Below are 23,805 nucleotides of genomic sequence, written 5' to 3'. Positions count from 1 at the left end.
TCCTCACAGCAGCTCTTCAGCATTACTACAGTATCTTCAGCACATCAGACATCACATGCCAAACATGCTCAATCACTCTGGAAGAATTCTTCAAGCATGAGAATCAGGCATTTCTACAGTAAGTATCCCATAGGAATAAAATACATGAATGCACACAGATAGACCTTATAAGACATCTAGACAACAAACAATTAATCATCACTGAAGTTCCACTGGTCCCAGGGCCGGCTCTGGCTTTTTTGCCGCCCCAAGCATGCATGCATGCATAAATAAATAAATAAATCGGGGCAGCCAGAACGGCAAAGCAAAAAAAAAAAAAAATCTGTGGGGCGGCCAGAGCCAGGGTGCAGGGGGACTCCCTGCGCTGCAGCTAGCGGGGGGGAGGGGAAAGGAGCGGGGGGAGAGAGAGGAGGGGGGCGGCCAGGGCTTCAGCGGGGAGGGAAGGACGCGGGCTGCCCTGCCGGGCTTGCTACAGACCTGGCACCGGGTGGGGCAGATGAAGCGTGCAGCCCGCTCCCAGAAGGGCACTTCCCTCCTCCGCGCCGCCGCCCCCTACAGGGCAACCAGATCGGGAAAAAAAAAAAGTGGCCTGGAGCCGGCCCTGACTGGTCCTACTGATTTTTGACATGAAAATATGAGCTGGGCCAACAGTTCTGTGCAGATGCTATCACTTGGCACAATTAAGATGTTACAGGAATACACTGATGAAGTTTTTCTGTCACACATCCACTCCCAACTAGAACCCATAGTTGGACATTGATTTGAGATACTTAGTTTCTAGAAAGTTTGAAGCAATCAATTGAGAGAAATGTGGTGCTGCTGTTCATAAATATGCATTTTCCAAAGCTCTATACAAGTAAACAGGAATAGCCCCTGCAAATCAGAGGAAACAATACTAAACTCTTGAAGCTACCAGGTCAAAATGTTGAGGGAAACTGTGTTCTTCTCACCCTTAAGATACAGCACCAGATATGATCCATCATGCTCATATAATATTTGCATCATGTCCCATGTTGCAGATGCAGCTTATCATGTACATTACAAAATAATGATTAATTCTGTAGAGACAGACATTGTGACTTTTTTCAAGTGAATGTTGTGCATGACCAATTACCCATGAGTCTGAACTGCTTTTGGGTTTAGTAAAAATTATAGATTCTTACCAATCTGTGAAACGCAGCCCACAGCCCTACACTATTTAACATTTTTATCATTGACCTGCATGAAAATATAAAATCATCACTGGTAATGTTTGAAAATGACACAAATATTGTGGGAGTGTTAAATAATGAAGACTGACAGAAATGCTACAGAGTGACCTGGATCACTTGATAAGCTGAGTGCAAACAAACCATATTTTTAACTTTAATTTTAATATGGCCAAATGAAAAGTCATATTTTGAGGAACAAAGAACGTAGGCCTTACTTACAGAATGGGGGACTCTATCCTGAGAAACAGTGACTCTCACAAGGACTTGGGGGGTCATGGTGGATAATCAGCTGAACATAGCTCCCAGAGCAATGCTGCAGTGAAAAGGGCTAATGTGATCCTTGGCTATATTAATGGAAATATCAAGTAGAAGTAAGAAGGTTATATTACTGCTGTATTTGGCACTGGTGTGTCTCCTATTGGATCTCTATTATTAGATCTTGTCTTAGCAGATAAAGAGAAACTGATCACAGAAGTAAAAATTAAGGGGCACTTAGGCACAAGTGATTATGACTTGATCACATTTATAATGTGCACACAGAATAAAGTTCAGAACAGTAATATATACACGTAGTGCTTTAACAGGGCCAATTTCACAAAGCTGAAAACAATTACGAGCCATAGCAACTGGGTGGAAGAATTTAATCAGGAAAATGTGATTGATAATTGGGAAGTATTTAAGAACACTTTACTAGATGCCCAAAAAGCCACAATTCCACAATCAAGGAAGGTGATGGTACTGGTTGAAAAAATGACCTGGTTTAGAGGGGAAGTAAAAGCAGCTATAAAAAAATCACAACATATAACAAATGGAAAAAAGGGGAAGTTGATAATAATGAATATAAATTAGAAGTTAGGAATTGTAGAAAATTGATAAGGGAAGCAAAGGGACTGAAAGAGAAATCTATGGCCAGCAGAGTTAGGATAATAAAGAGTTTCTTAAATATATTAGGAACAAAAAGAATCCTGACAATGGTACTGGTCCATTACTAGATGGAAATGGAAGAATTATCAATAATAATACAGAAAAGGCAGGAATGTTCAATAAATATCTCTGTTCTGTATTTGGGGGGGAAATAAATTATGTAGTCTCATCATATGATAATAACACTCTTTCTATTCCACTAGTATCTCTGGGGGTTATTAAATAGAAGCTAATAAAGTTGGACTTTTTAAAATCAGCAGGTCCGGATAACTTGCATTGTGGACCATTAATGTTGAAATGAATAAGTCTTGGAGCAAGCTAATACTGTGCCAATTTTTTAAAAGGGTAAATGGGATGATCCAGGTACTCATCAATCCCGGGCAAGATAATGGCGTGTCCAACATGGGACATGATTAATAAAGATTTAAAAGGAGGGTAATGTATTTAATGCAAATCAACATGGGCTTCTAGAATATAGAACTTGTGAAACTAACTTGTACTCGCATCAAAAAAAAGATACGAAGTTTGGTTGATGAAGGCAATAGTGTTGACATAATATAATTAAACTTCTGTAAAGTGTTTCACTTGCTACTGCACAATATTTTGATTAAAAAACTAGAACAAAATTACACATACAGGATGTGGACATGAGGCTGAAGAGGATCCTAATGGGAGCAGGAAAGAATCCACTCATTGTCCTTCATGGTGGAACAAATGATACGGCTAGATTCTCCTTGGGATGAATTAAGAAAGACTATGCTAGGCTGGGGAATATAGTTAAAGAAATGGAGGCTCAGGTGATCTTCAATGGGATTATACCTGTCCCTAGAGGAAAAGAACAAAAGGCAAAACAAGATTATGATGATCAGCAAATAGACAATAGTGCTATAAGGAGGGTTTTGGAATATTCAACCATTGGGAGGCATTCACAGACAGAGGATGGTTCTATTGTGATGGACTCTACCTGAATAGAGAGGGAAATAGACTTCTGGGATGGAGATTAGCACAACTGATTAAAAAAGCTTTAAACTAATAATTTGGGGGAGATGCTCATGTAATCTTCACACCTGATTCTAATCTTGAATGGAAGGAAAATCAGGTAAAAGGAGTACAACAACAGAGAAAGGAACAACAGAGGGTAGGAGAATGGACAACAAAAGGAAAGATAGAGCCAGTACCACTGACAGTAACAGTCAGGTAGGTGATGATGGCAGTAAAGTGACTACCTAAATTAGGCGAGGAATCTGCATGAAGCCAAGCAGAAACAAATAAGATGTGCCACATCAATGCAAGAAGCCTGCATAACAAAATGGAGGAACAAAAACTATTGGTGCAGGAAGTGAAATCAGATATTATAGGGACAACAGAAACATGGAATAGTAGTCATAACTGGAACACTGAAGGGTAGGTGCTGTTCAGTAGCTGTAGAGTAAGGTGGTGATTGGTTGAGTTACTGCTGATGTCACAATGGTCTAGGACTAGGATGACCAGACAGCAAATGAGAAAAATCGGGGTGGGGGGCCTATATAGGCAGGGCCACCCGGGGGGGGGAGGGGGCAAGTGGGGCAATTTGCCCCAGGCCCCGCAGGGGCCCCCACAAGAATATAGTATTCTATAGTATTACAACTTTTTTTTTAAAGGAAGGGGCCCCCGAAATTGCTTTGCCCCAGGTCCCCTGAATCCTCTGGGTGGCCCTGTATATAGGAGTCTATATAAGAAAAAGACCCAAAAATCGGAACAGTCCCTATAAAATCGGGACATCTGGTCACCCTGTCTAGGACTCTTTGCATGGCATAGATATATGCTTTACAGTAGCTGAATGCCTATGCTGGCATACAGGTGTAATTCATAAAGTCAAAATTGCTGAACTTAAAAACTGAAAGGTAATTGACCGTGAAATCCAGTGATGATCCAATCTAGTGATTCTGAACAAAAAGAGCTCTTAACAATGCTTGTTGCTGCTTCCATTGATTCACGTTGACTCAATGGGCATTCTAGACTTCAGAGTGACACACACAGTGACAATCCTGGAATCTTATTATATAGATTATAGAAAGACTGTATCTCTTCATTGTTATGGTTATGTGTAGCTCTGTTAGAAAGTGGACTATGACCACCTGTTCTTCCACAGTAAATTGAGTGAACCAAAACCAATTGTCCTTAAATTTCTTATGCATGTGTATTCATGTCTGCCAGAATTGTGTATTTTGAGGAAGTCTGGAAGTAATCTTTCAAGGCCTTTTTTGAGATAAGAGAGGTTGGAAAATCAAAAATACACTCTGTACAATTATCTTCTTTTTCTCTATGAAGGAATGGTGTCTGAGTACTTTTGAGATGGTTGGGTTTTTTTGTTATTTGATACATCTTTTGTGAACCTTGGGAATTCCATGAGGCCCTATGAACATATAGTAATTTACACAGGGGGTGCTACGGCCATAACAAGATCTGTGAGCTATGACATACGAGAGGGAATACAGGGCTACATATGGGGAGGAGGAGTCTAGAAGAGCTCTGAGTGAAAAGGAGAGGGAGAGTCTATCACAGAATGGATGAGCTGGAGACAGATAAGGGCCCAACAAGTGGGAAGGAGAGGGAAGGCCTTGCACATGGAACTCAAATACTGCTGTTAGGGCAATGAGCACATATAAAAGCTTAGATGGACTAGTATAGACCTGGGGGTCTGGATGGGGTAGAGCTCCAATGTAGGAATCTCTGGTCCAAAGCAATTTTTATAAGCCACACAGTCTCCTGCTGAATTTATAAACACTGGAGTAGTTCTTGTATTGGGTTTCTCTTTGCTCCAAATTGTAGCAACTCCATCTAACATACTACAAGTTTTCACACACCAGCAGTGTAAAAAGGTTTTTTTAAAGTGAAATAAATCAACCAAAAATTTTGTTAAAATAAAGTTAAGGTAGCAACTATACTATTAATTGATAAGAATGCTATTAGAGCATTTCATTTATTAAGCAAAAAATGTAAAGTTAGAAAATGTGGAGTTAGATATAAAATCAGGTGTTTGAAAGACAGGAATTTAGATCATTGCAGTTCAAAAAAACCTATACATCAGAAAGTGTAGAAATATTTCACTGAGAAATCTACAAATAGGGTAAATCCTGACCCCTTTCCCCTGGCATTTTTTCTCATCTATTTTAATTAAAGTATAAGCCAAGACTCCCCTACAACCCCATGGAAAGCTCTTCCTGACTGCACCCTGGGACCCCTGCACCTATTCAACACCCCCCCGTTCCCCGCCCTCTGACCGCCCTGACCCCTATCCACACCCCTGCACACCCCTGCCCGCTATCCAACCCCACCTGGTCCCTGCCCCCTTACTGCACTGCCTGGAGCACTGGTTGGCGATGCTACAGCCACACCGCCCGGCTGGAACCAGCCACGCCACTGCGCAGCACAGAGCACCAGGTCAGGCCATGGCTCTGCAGCTGTGCTGCCTGGCTGCCCAGAGCATTTGCACTGGCAGTGCGCTGAGGCTGCGGGGGAGGGGGAACAGCAGGGGAGGGGCCGGGGGCTAGCCTCCTGGGCCAGGAGCTCAGGGGCCAGGCAGGAGGTTCCCGCGGGCTGTAGTTTGCCCACCTCTGCACTAGTGGTTCAGATTAGGGACTGGAAACCTGACCTTCATCCATCCTCTTGGTACGGGTAGCTCATATATTACTCTCTATATTTATTCCAGACTAAACCATGGCTCATTTCACCATTCTGTGGGCTAGGCACCATACTCTTCTCCATTTATCTTCCCAGTAATGGTCAGAGACTTCACACTCCAAATACAGGCCAGAGAGCAACTTATTAAGCAACTTTCCTGAATTTATGAGCCACAGACAACCTCCCCCACCTCTACTCCCATCCCCCCGACAATAACGTACTCACCTTCACAGTATCAGTTTCTGATAGACATCAGAAGGGGAGAATGCAGGTTATTATTTTTTATTTGTATTGTAGTTAGTGCCAGAAGGCCCCAGTCAGGATCATAGCACCATTGTGCTAGGCACAAGTCAAATATGAATGGACACAGTCCTTTTCTTGATAACAGGAGACCATACTGCTAGAATTCATATATGCAGCAGGGAAGATGTAATTTTTTTTAACATTAGCTTGGTGTTTCTTTTCAAATATATGTTTTATTTTAATTATTGCAATTTTCTAATATTGGTATTACAAATTATCTTTTTACAACCTTAATGACCTATTTTGTTTTGAAATGGCTTTGGACAAGGCCATGATCTGACTTTTCAGTTATAGCAAAACTTTGAATTAATGTACTTTTACAAAAACTGGGATGAGTTGAACAAACAGGGGAGGGCAGGAGGGAAATAAAAGACTTGAAATATTGAGAAACTGCTGAAATATTTTAAATGAAATGCTGAACGCCAGCTTGAAATTATTGTCTTTTATTTTTAAATCAACAATTTGTATGCACATGACAGAACCAATATTTGAATGGCTGTAGGCACCAAAGTAGATTTTGAAAGGGAGCCAAATAAAAAAAAGGAATTAGTATTAACCGTGCAAATTTAATGCTTTTAACGAAAAGTGATTTTTTTTAATTAACAACTGGCCATTCTTTACTGTATGAGCGGGAGCTTAAAATAATCAAACCAGTTCCAAAATACTATCAGTCATATTTGGATTGCTCAGAATCTAACTGTGCAAGAACTATTTAAACCATATATAGCACAACATGATTTATATGAGCTTATAAAAATAGGTTAACAGAGGAAGCTATCTGATTTGCTAACAAGGATTCTCAGCTGTATTATTATGCATGAATCAAAACTAATTAAACACACCATTAAAGCAGCCATTTCATAATAGATGAAGGAGATCATTTTGGGTTAAAAAAATTCTTTGAAAGGGTTACTTACATATACTGGGGAAGGGACTGTGTGTAATGCACCCATAATAAGCCATGACTTTATTTGTTTCTCCAGCTGTAACCTTTTGAAAACTTGCATAGCTCAGGCTGAATACATATTATTAAGTTTTTGTAATTTGGGGCTTATCCTGTGAGGTCCTGACCTGAGCTAATGTAACTCTTATCAACTGCCAAAAGAAATACAGCCATTGACTTGAGTAGGAGCAAGACCAGCTGGCAGGCTGCCTCATTATTAAATTCTTCCCTCATTATCTGCAAGAAGCGCTGTGAAAAGACTAGAAAACTAAGGCGCTGGTAACTGCTTTCATCAGGAGGTACTATGGGCACTTTGAGAGCTGAGCCACATGCCAGAACTCGGGCTGCCGGCTCTCACTAGCAGCAGTAACAACAAAAATCAGCAGATACTTGGAAGCGCGTCTTAGCTCGTGCTGAGAAGCGCACATCGCTGCTGGGCTGTAGCTGGGACTATGGGCCAGATGCAGATAATTTTTTTTGGAAGGTGGAACCCAACGCAGAACATTTCCACCCAGGAGCCCTAGACACGTCCGTGGGAAACACCTGGCTGCGACCAACGCACGACGCCGCAAGCCCGCCCTTTGCCTGCGGAGTGCAGGTGCGCCCCTAGCAAGCGGCAGCAGGGTCTCGCAGCCGGCCGGGCGGGTAGGAGGTAGGTTTGACTCGGTATTTCGAAGCGTGACAGCCCCCAGGGGGCCAGCAGGGCAGGGATCCGCCACGCTCCTCCTCACCCGTGGGGCCGGCAGCCGCTGCTTCCCAGGAGCTCCCCCGCTGCCCCGGAGCAGGCTCAGGGCGACTCAGTTTCCCTTGGAAAACACCCGCCCCGCCCCGCCCCGCCTCGCCTCGCCTCGCCTCGCCTCGCGCTGGGGTCTCGTCCCGCTACCTGCCGAAGTGTCCCACGGAGTCGAAGAGCCGCTCCCAGCGCGAAGCCATGGCGGGGGCAGAGGGGCCGCGTTGCTGGCCCGGCGGCAGGCGCGGGGAGAGTCATTCTCCCCGCCCCGCCGAGCCCGGCCGCCCCCGCCCACCAGAGCCCTGCCTGCGGACCGCTGCTAACCCCTCCCCCGTGCCCCACACCGCCCCGCTCTGAGCCGGCCAGCCCGAGACCCCCGAGCCGGCCGAGCACCAGGGGCTCCCACAGAACTGTGTCGCTGCCTTCCAGGTCCCCGCTCAAATTATCTCCATAGCCCGGGTCAGATACCCCGGGGATGGGCACTCTCCACACCCAGGGCCGGCTTTAGACCAATTCAACCAATTCCTCTGAATCAGGCCCGCGCCTAAGAGGGCCCAAGCCCCAGTACGGTGTATGGGGCAGCCCGGCTTCCCCAGCAGGGGGCTGCTCCAGACACCAGCTTGTCAAGCAGGTGCTTGGGGCGGCATGTCCAGGTATTGAGCGGCAATTCGGCGGACAGTCCCTCACTCCACCTCAGAGCGAAGGACCTCCCGCCGAATTACCGACGCAGATCGTGATCGCAGCTTTTTTTTTTTTTTGGTTGCTTGGGGCGGCCAAAACCCTGGAGCCAGCCCTGTTCCCCAGGGGGCAATTTAAAGGGCCTGGGGCTCCCAGCAGGGGCTAGAGCCCCAGGCCCTTTAAATTGCCACCAGAGCCCCACTGCTGGAGCCTTGGGGTAGGGCTGCGGGGCTCTGGGGGCTATTTAAAACATCAGGGTTCCTGCTGCCTCTACCGCCCCGGCCCTTTAACTAGTCACTGGAGCCCCACCGCTTCCCCAGAGCTCCCGCGGCTATTTAAAGGACCGGGGTGGTAGAAGCAGGGGAGCCCTGGGCCCTTTAAATAGCCCCCAGAGTCCTGGGGTAACAGGGGCTCGGGGGCTATTTAAAGGGCTGGGGCTCCAGCTGCCTCTGCTGCACCCCCTGCCCCACACCCCCTGCCCTGCCCACAGCTACCCCCTGCCCGCAGCCAGCCCCTGCTGCACCCCCTGCCTGCACCCAGCCCTGCAACCCCTGTCCTGCCTGCAGCCAGCCCCATGTCCACTGGTGCCCTGCAGTTCCCAGGGCAGTAACCCTGCACACCTGCTTCAATGAGGGGGGCAGGGAGCCGCTGGGACCCACACATGTGCACACACCCCCAGAGAGTGGCAGGGACCCACACGTGAAACAGAGCTCATTAATAACCGATCAACAGCATATATGACACAATGTACATAATATATAATTTTATTATTTATATAGTTATGGAAAGTAAATAATACATGGAAGAAATGAAAGGCTTTTTTTTACACTTTTTTTTTTTTTTTTTGTTAGTCATCCCTGCTGGGGCCCTGCCGAAAATGTTCGAATTGGGCCCTGCACTTCCTAAAGCCGGCCCTGTCCACACCCATGTCCCACGTGAGGCGCTCCATTTGATCCCCTGCTACATGGGAGCAACGTTGGGCAGGGACATTCCATAGTATAAACGTATACATAGGCCCCTTGACCTGGGTGAGGCCTCTAGGCATGACCACAATATAGATAATTCATTCCTGCTTTTGGCCCGTATGCCCATCTGTCCCCATAGCTGCTCCCCACTCATACCCACCCCCCTCTCTCAGAAGACCCTAGGCTCTGTCTGCCATACCACAAGACATTAATTTGTATTTGCTGAGCCACATCAGTGTGCTTGGCCCTGTACAGACTGTTCTCATTCGTAAGCGCCAACAATGCTCTGAGCACTGCACAAGACACCAAAATGAGGGCATCCTTGGCCCCAAAGAGCTTACAACCTACATTTGACACACACAATACAGCTCAGACAAATATGATGCGCCATTTGAAGGCATGGTCTCAGAGGCGTGCACATTTTTTTCTATCTAGTCTAGAATAATTTTCTGCTATGTAATTAGTATAGTGAAACAGTAACCACCCGCTAATAATGAACCTATTTGTGTAAACTAAGATAGAGGGAGAATGAGGGGTAGGGGAGAGAGAGGAAGAAATTTGCAATCCAGCACAATCCTCTTGAACCAAACGTATTGGAGCAAATCCTCCCTCTTACAAATGGTTATGTCCATGTAGAGGGACAGGACCTTGATCTTAAAGGTTTAATCTAAAACTCTCACAGTAAAAATAAAAGTTCAAAAATTAAAAAGTGGCCACCTTGGGTTACTTTTTATAATTAATATTACATTAGCACTAATTGATTTATATCAGTGGTTCTCAAACTTTTGTACTGGTGACCCCTTTCAAATAGCAAGCTTCTGAGTGCGACCCCTCCCCTTATAAATTAAAAACACTTTTTAATATATTTAACACCATTATAAATGCAGGAGGCAAAGTGGGGTTTGGGGTGGAGGCTGACAGCTTGCAACCCCCCATATAATAACTTTGTGACCCCCTGAGGGGTCTCAACACCCAGTGGAGAACCCCTGATTTATATACTTTATACATTTTAATTCAAGCTGGTTGAATTTTTCATTAGTTGTCAGCAAAAAATGGCCTTTTTCAGAAACAAAATTTGTCACTGAAATTTGTAGAGCTTTTATTTTTCCATCTTTAAATTAAAATTCAAACACCAAAAATAGGTTTGTTTTAATTTTCATTTTCCCTCCCTTTCTTTCCTTTTTTCCATTTTGTCACTGGAAAAGGAGGAGGAGAGAAAGAGGGGGGAAAGGCAGGGTTTTTGTAATAGAAAATTCAGGAAATTTTGAATTTTTTCCACAAAAAAATAATTTTCTCAAATAACATCGTAGCTACTAGGAGATGGAACAACAGTTAAAAATTTCTTAAAGGACAAAAAGAAACTTCAACTACTATGCTATCACATTCTCAAGTTAGTAGGAAAGTTAATATACAAAATCATAGAATCATAGAAGATTAGGGTTGGAAGCAGGGCTGGCGCAACCCATTAGGCGACCTAGGCGGTCGCCTAGGGCACTACAATTTGGGGGCGGTGACCGAGGCGGTATTTCGGCGGCGGGACCTTCTGGCACCTCTGTGGGGGGCGGCATTTCGGCGTGGGACCTTCCGCCACCTAGGGCGGCAGAAAAGCTGGCAGCGCTCCTGGTTGGAAGAGACCTCAAGAGGTCATCTAGTCCAACCCCCTACTCAAAGCAGGACCAACATCAACTAAATCATCCCAGCCAGCAGGACCAGTGCAAAGATATTTTACGCCCCAGACGAAACTTCCACCTTGCGCCTCGCCCCCTTGCACATCGGTTCATTGAGGGGCAAATCCCAATGAGCCTTTATAGACCTCAGGGGCAAGCCATGCCCAAGGGCTGCTCCCCAGACCAGGTTCCCCCCTCCCTGCCCCCTGAACTCCCCTGGAGGGTGCACAGCCTCCCCCCCGCAATCCTCCCACACCCCAGCGGCCCCTTCCCTGAGTCCACTCACTGGCTTTGCCAGGCTTGGGACGCTGTAACATCTCGGTAGGGAGGCACCCCCTTTCGGAGGCACCCGAGAGTCAGAGCGTCCTGCTTATGGCGGCGGCGAGCCCCAGCCATGGAGGAGCCGGCGCGGCGCAGGGGGACAGCAGCTCTGTAAAGGCGGCGACGCCACTAGCAGGGAGCAGCCGTGCCTGCCCCTCCTGCCCAGGCTGCGGGGTTCCTGCAGACTGCAGCGGATGCATGCAGGCACTGGCTCCCCCCTTGCCGCCCTCGGGCCCTGTGGCTCCAGGGCATCTGAGCCGCCGCGGGAGCGCGGGGCCCTGAGCCTTCTCTGGGAGGGGCAGCGGCGGCTCACACGCCCAGGAGCCACAGAACCTGAGCACAGTGAGGGAGGGAGCCGGGGGTGCCCCCCCAGGCTGCGGCCTGGCGTCCCCCCGGGGGCTCCTGCACTGGACACATGCGGGCGGCCTCCCCTATGTATCCCCCAGCTCCCCCTTCGCCGCGCTCGGGTTCTACGGCTCCTGGGAGTGGGAGCCGACGCTGGGAGCCGCAGAGCCCAAGCGCGGCGAAGGGGGAGACGGGGTGCACGAGGGCCACTGCCCGCATGCATCTGCAGGAGCCCCAGGGAGGGGGGTGGGCGGACCTCAGCCTGGGCAGGAGGGACCGGGGGCACAGCTGCTCCCTGCTAGCGGCGCCGCCGCCTTTGCAAGGCTGCTGCCCCCCTGCACCGCGCCGGCTCCTCCATGGCTGGGGCTCGCCACCCCTGCAAGCCGACGCTCTGGCTCTCCGGTACCTCCGGAAGGTGACTCCTCCCTACCGAGCCAGGGCACCGCTTTTTGGCGCCCCCAACCAGTTGGCGCCCTAGGCAACCACCTAGTTCACCTAGTCTTTGCACCAGCCCTGCCAGGGAGGGCTTTGTCAAGCCGGGCCTTAAAAACCTCTACGGATGGAGATTCCATCACCTCCCTAGGTAACCCATTCCAGTGCTTCACCACCCTGCTACTGAAATAGTTTTTCCTAATATCCAACCTAGACCTCCCCACTGCAACTTGAGACCATTGCTTCTTGTTCTGTCATCTGCCACCAGTAAGAACAGCCGAGCTCCATCCTCTTTGGAACCCCCTTTCAGGTAGTTGAAGGTTGCTATCAAATCCCCCCCCCCCCCCACTCTTCTCTCCTGCAGACTAAATAAACCCAGTTCCCTCAGCCTCTCCTCGTAAGCCAGCCCCCTAATAATTTCCATTGCCCTCTGCAGGACTCTCTCTACTCTATCCACATCCTTTCTATAGTAAGGGGTCCAAAACTGGACGCAGTACTCCAGATGTGGCCTCACCAGTGCCGAATAGAGGGAAATAATCACTTCCCTCGATCTGCTGGCAATGCTCCTACTAATGCAGCCCAATATGCCATTAGCCTTCTTGGCAACAAGGGCACACTGTTGACTTATATCCAGCTTCTCGTCCATTGTAATCCCCAGGTCCTTTTCTGCAGAACTGTCGCTTAGCCAGTTGGTCCCCAGCCTTTAGCACTGCATGGGATTCTTTCAGGTTCTTGCAGGATGCTGCACTTGTCCTTGTTGAACCTCATTAGATTTCTTTTGGCCCAATCCTCCAATTTGTCTAGATCTCTCTGGACCCTATCCCTACCCCTACACTCCAGCATATCTATCTCTCCCCCCAGTTTAGTGTCATCCGCAAACTTACTGAGTGTGCAATCCATCCCATCATCCAGATCATTAATGAAGATGTTGAACAAAACGGGCCCCAGGACTGACCCCTGGGGCACTATGCTTGATACCAGCTGCCAACTGGACATGGAGCCGTTGATCACTACCCATTGAACCCGATGATCTAGCCAGCTTTCTATCCACCTTATAGTCCATTCATCCAATCCATACTTTTTTAACTTGCTAGCAAGAATACTGTGGGAGACTGTATCAAAAACTTTGCTAAAGTCAAGGTATATCACATCCACCGTTCTCCATATCCAGAGAGCCAGCTATTTCATCATAGAAGGCAATCAGGTTGGTCAGGCATGACTTGCCCTTGGTGAATCCATATAGACTGTTCCTGATCACCTTCCTCTCCTCCAAGGGCTTCAAAATGGATGACGTGAGGACCTGTTCCATGATTTTTCCGGGGACTGAGGTGAGACTGACCGGTCTGTAGTTCCCTGGATTCTCCTTTTTTCCCTTTTTTTAAAGATGGGCACTGTATTTGCCTTTTTCCAATTGTCCGGGACCTCTCCGATCACCACAAGTTTTCAAAGATAATGGTCAATGACTCTGCAATCACATCAGCCAACTCCCTCAGCACTCTCGGCTGTATTAGATCTGGACCCATGGACTTGTGCATGTCCAGCTTTTCTAAATAGTCCTTAACCTGTTCTTTCACCACTGAGGGCTGCTCACCTCCTCCTCATACTATGCTGCCCAGTGCAGCAGTCTGTGAGCTGACCTTGTCTGTGAAGACCGAGGCAAAAAAAGCATTGAGTACTTCAGCTTTTTCCACATCATCTGTCACTATGTTGCCTCCCCCATTCAGTAAGGGTCCCACACTTTTCCTCACCTTCTTCCTGTTGCTAACATACCTGTGGAAACCCTTCTTGTTACCCTTCACATCCCTTGCTAGCTGCAATTCCAGTTGCACTTTGGCCTTCCTGATTACACCCTTGCATGCTCGAGCAATATTTTTATTCTCCTCCCTACTCATCTGTCCAAGTTTCCACTTGTAAGCTTCCTTTTTGTGTTTAAGCTCACCAAAGATTTCTCTGTGAAGCCAAGCTGGTTGCCTGCCATATTTGCTATTCTTTCTGCACATCTGGGTGGCTTGTTCCTGCACCCTCAATAAGGCTTCTTTAAAAGACAGCCAGCTCACCTGAACTCCTTTCTCCCTCCTATTAGCCTCGCAGGGGATCCTGCCCATCAATTCCCTGAGGGAGTTAAAGTCTGATTTTCTGAAATCCCAGGTCCGTATTCTGTTGCTCTCATTTCTTCCTTTTGTCAGGATCCTGAACTTGACCATCTCGTGGTCACTACTGCCCAGGTTGCCACCCACTTCTACTTCCCCTACCAATTCTTCCCTGTTCGTGAGCAGCAGGTCAAGAGGTGCACGACCCCTAATTGTTCCTCCAGCACTTGCACCAGGAAGTTATTCCCAACACTCTCCAAAAACTTCCTGGATTGTCTGTGCACTGCTGTATTTAAAGCCATCCTCAGTAGGTTAGCAAGCCTGCCTGTGAAGATGCTCTTCCCTCTCTTTGTTAGGTGGATCCCATCTCTTCCTAGCAATCCTTCTTCCTGGAACAACAGCCCATGGTTGAAGAATCCAAAGCCCTCTCTCTGATACCACCTGCGTAACCACACATTTACCTCCACAATTCAATGGTCCCTACCTGGGCCTTTTCCTTCAACAGGGAAGATGGACGAGAACACAATTTGCACCTCAAACTCCTTATCCTTCTTCCCAGTTGTCTGCAGTGACCCGCTCAAGGTCATTCTTGGCAGTATCATTGGTGCCTACGTGGAGGAGTAGGAAGGGGTTGCGGTCCAAGGGCTTGATCAGTCTCAGCAGACACTCCATCACATCCTGAATTCTAGCTCCAGGCAAGCAGCACACTTCTCAAGTCTCCCGGTCTGGACGGCAGATGGATGATTCCGTCCCCATTAGGTGGGAATCCCCGACCACCACCACTGTCTCCTTCTTTTGGGAGTGGTGGTCGTGGAACCCCCATCCCTAGGACAATGCATCCCATGCCTTCCAGTTGACGGGGTCTCCTGATCCCTTCCCTCAGATAACTCTTCCAAACCATTCTCCACCATAGTACCTGTGCAGAGAGCCTGAAAACAGTTTCTTACCTCTATCTGCATTGGGGATACATTGGTTCCCCTCTTTCTTCTTCTGGAGGTCACGTTACCAATTTTCTTCCCCGTTCTGCACTGCCCTCTCTGAGTCTTCAGCATGCTGTGCCTGCAGTACCAAACACTGACTTCTATCCAGAAAGTCTTCATTTTCTCTGATGCACTGCAGGGTTGATACTTGGATCTCCAGTCCTTTAACCTTCTCTTCCAATATGGAGACCAGCTTGCACTTTGTACAGGTATTAGAGGTATTAAAGAGACAAGGGGGTAAGAGCTTAAAAACAGAAGAAGAAAAAAAGCATGACAACTTTTAAAGTAAGGAGAATGTGTAAAAGACCATTACCCAAAATCACAGTTGTTTGTATGTTATTTAACGTACAATGCTTTCACAAATAAGGAAAATAAGCCAAAACCAAAGGATGGGGAGAGCTTCCTGGTGAAAACCCATACTAATTACACAGCAGAAAATTATTTAAATTGCTTTAAGCTGGCAGTGATATCTCTTTCTGAATGTGAAGAACTTTCAACAAAATAGTCTTTGTCTGTTTACTTTATTGGTAGTTGAGCAGTCAAGGACTGTTTAATGTCAGAGTCAAACTAGATATCTTCTTGCAATTTCAAAACTATACACAATTTAGAAAGAAGTAAAGTTATAATTTCTGTACTACTAATTGTCTTTAAAAAGTTAATAGTTTACATTTCCAAACTTGTCACCTGTGCAATAGCTGGGAATATAAAGATCCATTTCTTCTGAAAGAAGATTGATGCATTCAAAAACAGAAGCTAATAACCCATTCATTTTGCCAAACTGAACTGACAGAAATATTTAAATGCTTAACAAGCTCCCGGTGGAATTAAAGAATACTCTAAAATATTCCTGGCATTAATGCATTTCATAAAGATACAAAATAGTTTATTTTTCATTTAAAGGAAGTGAAAACAGTGTTTTGTCCTGGATATTTTCCAATGTTAATAGGATTATTTTCAGTAGGAGTCTCATAATCTGCTCCATTTCTTATGCCCAGTATACTAAATTTACCTCTGTTTTTCTACTTGGCGATACACTAAAGCATTATCCTTAAACATCCAGAAAGAGCTCTAATATTTTCCATATTTGCATGAGTATTGTCAATACTGTCATTATAGTGTTGCTTTGATTTCAGTTGAATTTACTCTATATTTTAATCCAGCATAGGCCAAAATAATAAATTTTGAATGACCTGATGAGTAGCAAAGCTGCATTCAGGGAGACCTCTATAGTCCAGTGCTTGCTCTCAGTGTGATTTTTCTAGCAGCCCTCTTGTCCAAGGATGTAGGGTTTGGAAAGCACCAGAGAAAGAAAGAGTCAAATCACAATTTAACCCCATCCCCCCTTCACCATTTTATTATTCTCAGAAAGCATGGATGGAAAAAGGTTATACAATAATTCCAGAAAATTTCCATTAAACTACCAGAAGCCAAAGAAAATAAATAAAATATTGTTCCAAATATATGCTTTACCAGTTGTCAAGAAATTCCTTGATCATAAAGTTCAGTACCCTCATTGGATGCATCCACTGTCACACCTACCATGGAAAGATGATGTACTGACCGACTTGTTGAGCAGAGTTTTCACTCAACAGCATGAGGACTTCAATAGTCTCTATGGCCCTGTCTACACTGGCAAGTTTCTGCGAGTAAAGCAGCTTTCTGCGCTGTAACTCCTGAGGTGTACACATTGCCAAGCCACTTAGTGCGCAAAAACTGCGTAGTTGTAGCACTAAAAAAAAAACCCATCCCAATGAGTGGTGTGCAACTCTCTGCGCCGGGGCTACAGCGCTGCGATTGGCCTCCAGGAGATGTTCCACAATGCCTATTCTCACCTCTCTGGTCATTGGTTTGAACTATACAGTTGTGCCCTCAGGTGACCAACCGTCATCCCCACCCCATAAATTCCTTTGCAAATTTGAAAGTCCCCTTCCTGTTTGCTTGGTGATGTGTGCAGTGGTCTCAGGGCATCTTTCCAGGTAGCCATGCCTGCTCCATGCACCATTTGGAGCAATGCCGAGCTGCTGGACCTCATCTCATTTGGGGAGAGGAGACTGTGCAGTTCCAGCTGCACTCCAGCCGTAGGAATTTTGGTACCTACGGACAGATTTCACGATGCATGACAGAAAAGGGCCATGACTGGGACACACTGCAGTGCAGGGTTAAAGTGAAGGAGCTGCGGAATGCCTACCACAAGGCACAGGAGGCAAAACAATGCTCCAATGCTGCGCCCACAAGATGCCGGTTCTACAAAGAACTGGATGTGATACTTGGTGGTGACCCCACCTCCACTGTGAAGGCCCCTGTGGATACTTTGTTGGCTCGCATGCCAGTCGAGAGTGGACCGAGCCAGGAGGAGGAAATCTTGGACGGGGAGGGGGAACCCAGAGGCAGAGGATGACTGTTTCGGGGCAAGTCATGCACTGGAGCATACGGACCCTGAATGATCCAAGGGCCTCTGACCTCTGTCCAGAGAATGGTCTGGAGTGATGAGGAAACCGAAGCAGGAAACTGTGTGTAGGGTTTATTATTTTTGCATAGATCTGTGTATGTCTCATGGGATTAAGTAAAGAGCCCTTTGAAGAGGTAAACCAGAAGGCTCACAACTTTGGTGGATTCTAGGAGAGGATGTGTTTAAGATAAGGGGGAGTCTGAGGGGTCAGCACTGATTCCAGGGGTACCATGGACAGGGAATGTGAGGTTGCAGTTTTCAGGAGGGAAGGTTAGAGAGAGGGTCTTCATGCAGAGAATATGTCTAGGGACCCCAAAACTGGAACAATGCCTGGGATCTGTTCAGCTTCTGAAGGCTTAAAACACCCAAGGATCCAGAGGCTGGATTCTCCCATATCAGTCTGGTGGGCCATCTCACAGGGAGCCTGACTGGATCAAAGACACCACTGGTTAAGAATAAAATTCTTGCATGGTATTTGTTCATACAATGGGATATTAGAGGCTTGACTTTAAAAAAAGTATGCGTGCAGAAAAAAGTACACAGTTGTGGTTACTATGATTTTCTGTGCACTGACTGACTATAATTGTGTTTGTAAATGAATATTTGTGCAGGCAACTTGCTAGTTAGATTCATTTCTATTTGCATGCACAGCTACCTGATTTCCAGGCTTAATCAAAATTTTTACTGGTTAGAAGTGAATACAGTTACAGCCTTCCCAGATTCCTTGAACAGGACTTCAGAACAACTGAAAGAGAGACTCTCCAAGAGAATTCATCCAGGTTTTATATCACTGCTCTACAGCCAAAATGCTTCTGAAATAAATGTAGTCAAACTTTACTAATTCTGGGTCACTGAGAACGAAAATGATGGTTAAAATTGTTGATTGGCTCTAGTTTTCAAGATATGCTATTGGGTCAGTATATACGACCCTTGACTTGGGAATGGCGGAGGATAAGTGAGTTATAAAGGGAAGGGATCTCAGTTTAAACCAGAAATGACTAAAATACATCTTTGACTGGATCTATGAATAAATCTATGACTGGGTTTGGACAGTACTTGCTTTTTAGGCAAAACAATGAATGATGCAATCTGAAGCTGGTATTGCGTCATACATGATGTGAATTGCATCATGTTATTCCTAGAAGTCATGGATGATGCAATCATAACGAAGCTTACATCACTCTGCTGAACAAATTGCCCTATATCAGCTCTAGAAATCATACAGTGTCGTGCTCTCTTATTTGTCAGTGTTTGATTTTGCAAAGGGACACATTTCTGTTTAGCCAAAGTGAGCAGAGATGCCTCGTACTTGTGTGAACAGTGCAGATAACTTCTGCTGTTTGTGGTGAAGTGACTTTTGCATCACAAAAGTGCAGTATAACCACTATGGTTAAGAAAGCCTATCACCTTTATTTTGGCTGCAAAATTGGAGATCAGGACAAGGACAAGAGGTGGGCCCCACACATATGCTGCACACTTGTGCAACAAATCTTTGCCAGTGGTTGAACAGGAAAAGGAAATCTATGCCTTTTGCAGTGCCAATGATTTGGAGAGAGCCAACAGATCATACCAGCAATTGTTACTTCTGCATGGTGCTTCCAGTTGGGGAAGGTGTGTCAAAGAAGAAAAAGTGGACTGTGCATTATCCAAACATTCCATCAGCTATACGCCCAGTACCTCACGGAGAAGGACTGCTGGTTCCCGATGCACCAGAATCATTCTCATTTGAGTCAGATGAGGAAGAGGATGAAACTTCTGGTCCTGAACCATCAATGTCACAGGACCCACATTTTCTCCCATCCTCCTCCTCTGAACCACACCTCATAACACAAGGTGAACTGAATGACCTTGTCAGGGATTTGGAACTACCCAAGAATAAATCAAAGCTGTTGGGCTCCAGACTACAGCAGTGGAATCTCCTGGCAGGTGATGTTAGGGTTTCCATGTTCCGTGACCGTCAAAAGGATCTTGTCCCATTCTTCTTCATGGAAGGTGATCTTGTAGCCTGCAACAACATCGATGGTGTGATGGCAGCCCTCAACATCGTTCACGATCCAGATGAGTGGAGACTGTTCATTGATTCATCGAAGACGAGTCTTAAAGCTGTTTTACTGCATAATGGCAATGTTTCGCCATCAATTCCAGTTGGTCATGCAGTCCATATGAAGGAAACCTATGACAACATGAAACAACTTTTGAGGTGCATAAACTATGACCAACATCAGTGGCAGCTTTGTGGCGATTTGAAGGTTGTTGCTCTCTTACTTGGTCTGCAGACTGGATACACAAAGTACTGCTGTTTTCTCTGTGAATGGGATAGTCGTGCAAGAGATTCCCACTACATCAAGAAAGATTGGCCACTCCAACAGTCATTGGAGCCTAGGAGAAAAAGTGTTCAGCATCCACCACTTGTTGAATCAAGAAAGATTTTGTTACCACCCTTACACATCAAGCTAGGTCTGATGAAGAACTTTGTCAAGGCGATTGACAAAACACAAGCAGCTTTCAAGTACCTCCGTGGAAAATTTCCAAAGTTAAGTGAAACTAAGATAAAGGAAGGTGTCTTTGTTGGTCCTCAGATACGTGAACTTCTTTGAGATGATGCATTTGACCATGCGCTGCGTGGCAAGGAAAAGATGGCATGGAAAGCCTTCCAGTTGGTGGCAATAAATTTTCTCGGAAACAACAAGGCAGACAACTACAGGTTGTTGGTGGAAAACCTCCTCAAGGCATACAAAAGCCTTGGTTGCAACATGTCAGTAAAGATACATTTTTTTGCACTCTCATCTTGATTTTTTTCCACCGAACTGCGGAGCAGTGAGTGACGAGCACAGTGAGCGATTTCACCAGGACATTGCAACAATGGAGAAATGCTATTGGGGCAAATGGAGCCCATCAATGCTTGCAGACTATTGGTGGACAGTGACAAGAGATGCTCCATTTAATGAATACAAGAGACAAGCCAAGAAGCACCGAGTAGACATTGAATAGGACTAAACTATGTACATAATAGTTTTTTGCCTTTTGTTTCATAATAAATTTTATTTATATAACCCTTTTGCTGATTTTTAAAGTGTTACACAGGACAGGTGAAATATTATCATGTAAAGCAACCATAAATACATGAAAAGACCTAGGTTTACAATTTATGATTAAAACTCTACTATCTACACAATATACATAGACATAAAATGTAAAAACTTAAATATCTTAGAAACAGTAGCCAATCAGTTGTTTTAATTGTCATATTTGAATTCAGCACATCAAAATACATAATAAATAGCACATTTTATCTCTGAAGCAGATGACTTCTCAACAATTGTAGACCAGTGATTCAGTCCACTGCATACTGGGATGGGATGTTGGAAGCTTAGTGAGTGATAGCCATGCAGTGCAGATGTGATTGTGGGACTAGAGCCCCTTTCCCTTTTTTCCCCCCTTCCTGCCACCCTGGACAACCAAACCTGATTGGCTTAGGGCAAGTGCCACTTGAAAACAAGGACACAGAATTGGCTACAGACTGGGAAGATTTGAGCCAATGAACTGATGCTGGGGGGCAGATAAGGGACCTCACCTGTAAAGCTTGGTGGTGTAACGAAGAAACTACAGAGGCTCCATCGGGAGCAGGACTAGATGGCGGGCACACTGTGTGCTGTATGTTGTGCCAGATGCAAGGTTTAATTCCTTATGCTGCAACAGGGGCCAGGAAGTCTATATAACCCCTGCTAGAGAGCCTCCCCTGGGTTTAGTCTGGACTTCGCCTGGGTTAGATAAAAATCGTGTTCTACTGTTACGTGTGGTGCTTGTTACAGAAGTTAACTCTGACCCCATCTAAAAGATAGGGTTGGCGTTTGAGCAGAGATGCAGGGCTGGGACCCAGGACCCCTTCTCCAACCCTGGGAATCCCTCACCTGACAGGATTTGGGGCGTTTAGACAGAGATCGCTGGGGACAGTGTCTGAGGCTCAAGTAGCTGGAGGGCCAGGGACATCTTTGAATAGTACAGGCTCTTAGCCAAGCCCCTGAACCCCTGCCCTCCTCCTGGAAGCCTGCCCTGCCCCAATGACTTTGACTTATGAAGACCCTATAGTTACCTCGGTTTAAAGGGAATGGCCAGACCAGCTTCACAGCTTGCCAGGCAGGGCTGGAATCCACATTTAATCGGTACTGCCTCATTGAGTGCCAGATGGTGGGGTTCTTGTTGGGCTATGTGGGGTGAGTCTCCCTGTGGAAGCGCAGACCTGGCCAGCTGACCAGAAGGGTACAATCGAAAATATTTTTAAGCAACTGGATCAGATTTATGGGCCCAAGCCCCACGAACAGATGAAAGTGTTCTGTGCCCAGACTCAGAAACCTACCGAGCCATTCAGGGACTTCAGCAATAGCCGCCAAGTGATCCTTCATTCCATCAAAAAGATGAGGCCTTCCCTGGCCTAGGACCTAGAACACGAACTGATGTGCAGAAGGCACTTGTAATGCTGTTGATCAGCAGCCTTTGCGCTCCCTCCAGGTCCAATACCCCAATATGGAGTTTGAGAACTTTAAGGAGAAGGTTATGGAGGAAGTGGGGTTGCAAACACCTGAGAGCCAGGGCTAGACAGACATCCCTATGCTGGGATTGGGTTACCCATACCTGATATTTGGGGCTTGGCTGGAGGTGTACTGAAGCTTCCCAGCTGGCACGGAGACCCACATCATCCCCTGAGAGAGAGAGAGAGAGAGAGCGAGAGCAAGCAGACTCTAGGACAAATGAAGAAATCATCGAGATGGTGCTGCCCCACATGGCAGTCGATATGGTTCTCCAAAGTCTATCATGATGCTTTAAGTCACTTAGGCCCCAAGAAGGCTGAGATGAATGTTCACATGAGGTTTTACTAGGTGGGGATGGCCTGAGCCATTCAGGATTGGCATGATAACCACCCAGTCTGCACCACCAGGGTGGGAGACAGGGCCCCTCTCCAGATGATGGAGACCAGCATGCCCTCAGAGTTGGTAGCACTGGACCACTTGGGGATGAACTCAAGCCAAAGCAGTGCATCCTACATCTTGACCATTGTGAATCAATGCCCCAAATTCTTGGTTGCTAGGCTCCTTGGGGAGATCACAGCCAGAGCAACCACAGAAGCCTTTCAGAGCTACTGTGTCCAGCCCTATGGCTACCCCACCAAGGTGCTCATGGACCAGAAACACCCTTCAAGTCACAGACATTCAGTGATCAAGGCAGTTCAGAGTTACTGTCATGTATTTGGCTATGAATTGATGACTCCAAAGCATTTGGTACTGTCTGACATCACTGCCTCTGGAAGATACTGGTAGATGAGGAGATTCAAAAGCATTCATTGTACTCATCACAACTCTGTACTGTCAACAAGAGACCACGGTGCAAACAGCAGCAGGAGTCAGCAAGTGGTTTTCCATCGGTCAGAGTGAGAGACAATGGTGCATTCTGTGCCCAAGTCTTTTCAACATGTATGCAGAATTTATTATATGAGAAGCCTGGACAGTTGGATAAAGTGGAAGGAGCTGGGATTTCCATTGGCGAACACTTTTTAACTGACTTCAGATATGCTGATGATATAAAGCTATTTGCTGCAACCATCAATTCAATGCAATGTAATGAATGAAGGAGTCTGTAAAAACAATCAGTGAGGAATATGGACTATCCCTGACAGTGGTGAAAACTAAATGCATGTACATTGACATTATCAATAAATAACAGGATGCTAACTGACATCACTTTCATGCTGTGTGGAGTGGCTCACAACCTTGAGTGCCAACCTCAGGGCAGACTGTCAAGAAGCAGGGCAGACACCCCAAACTCATAGACTCATAGACTTTAAGGTCAGAAGGGACCATTATGATCATCTGGTCTGACCCCCTGCATGCTGCAGGCCACAAAACCGTCCCTACCTTTCCCTTGACTCTGCTGATGAAGTCCCCAAACCCTGTGTTTTAGTGACTTCAATTGGCAGAGAACCCTCCTGCTAGCGATCCCTGCCCCATGCTGCGGAGGAAGGCGAAAAACCTCCAGGGCCTCAGCCAATCTACCCTGGAGGAAAATTCCTTCTCGACCCCAAATATGGCGATCAGTAAGACCCCGAGCAT

General features: G+C 46.2%; 1 protein-coding gene across 4 annotated transcripts in view; it reads right to left on the bottom strand.

Annotated features, from left to right (window-relative positions):
* LOC117875030 (solute carrier family 22 member 16-like) overlaps positions 1-8,029 on the bottom strand; it is a 122,228-nt gene extending 114,199 nt beyond the window's left edge. Inside the window, exon 1 of one of the 4 annotated variants that reach the window (XM_034765878.1) lies at positions 7,928-8,029. In XM_034765878.1, coding sequence (XP_034621769.1) covers positions 7,928-7,977 — 50 coding nt within the window. In that variant the 5' untranslated portion in view covers positions 7,978-8,029. The remainder of the gene's footprint in view (positions 1-7,927) is intronic. The other 3 variants (XM_034765876.1, XM_034765877.1, XM_034765875.1) reach the window with 3 other exon arrangements.
* Between the last annotated feature and the right edge of the window lie 15,776 nt (positions 8,030-23,805).

Source organism: Trachemys scripta, chromosome 3, assembly GCF_013100865.1.
Source record: "Trachemys scripta elegans isolate TJP31775 chromosome 3, CAS_Tse_1.0, whole genome shotgun sequence".
In the NCBI taxonomy this organism is placed as follows: domain Eukaryota; kingdom Metazoa; phylum Chordata; order Testudines; family Emydidae; genus Trachemys; species Trachemys scripta.
The sequence above is the reverse complement of the archived record's forward strand: the minus strand, read 5'-3'. Positions and strand labels throughout refer to the sequence as shown.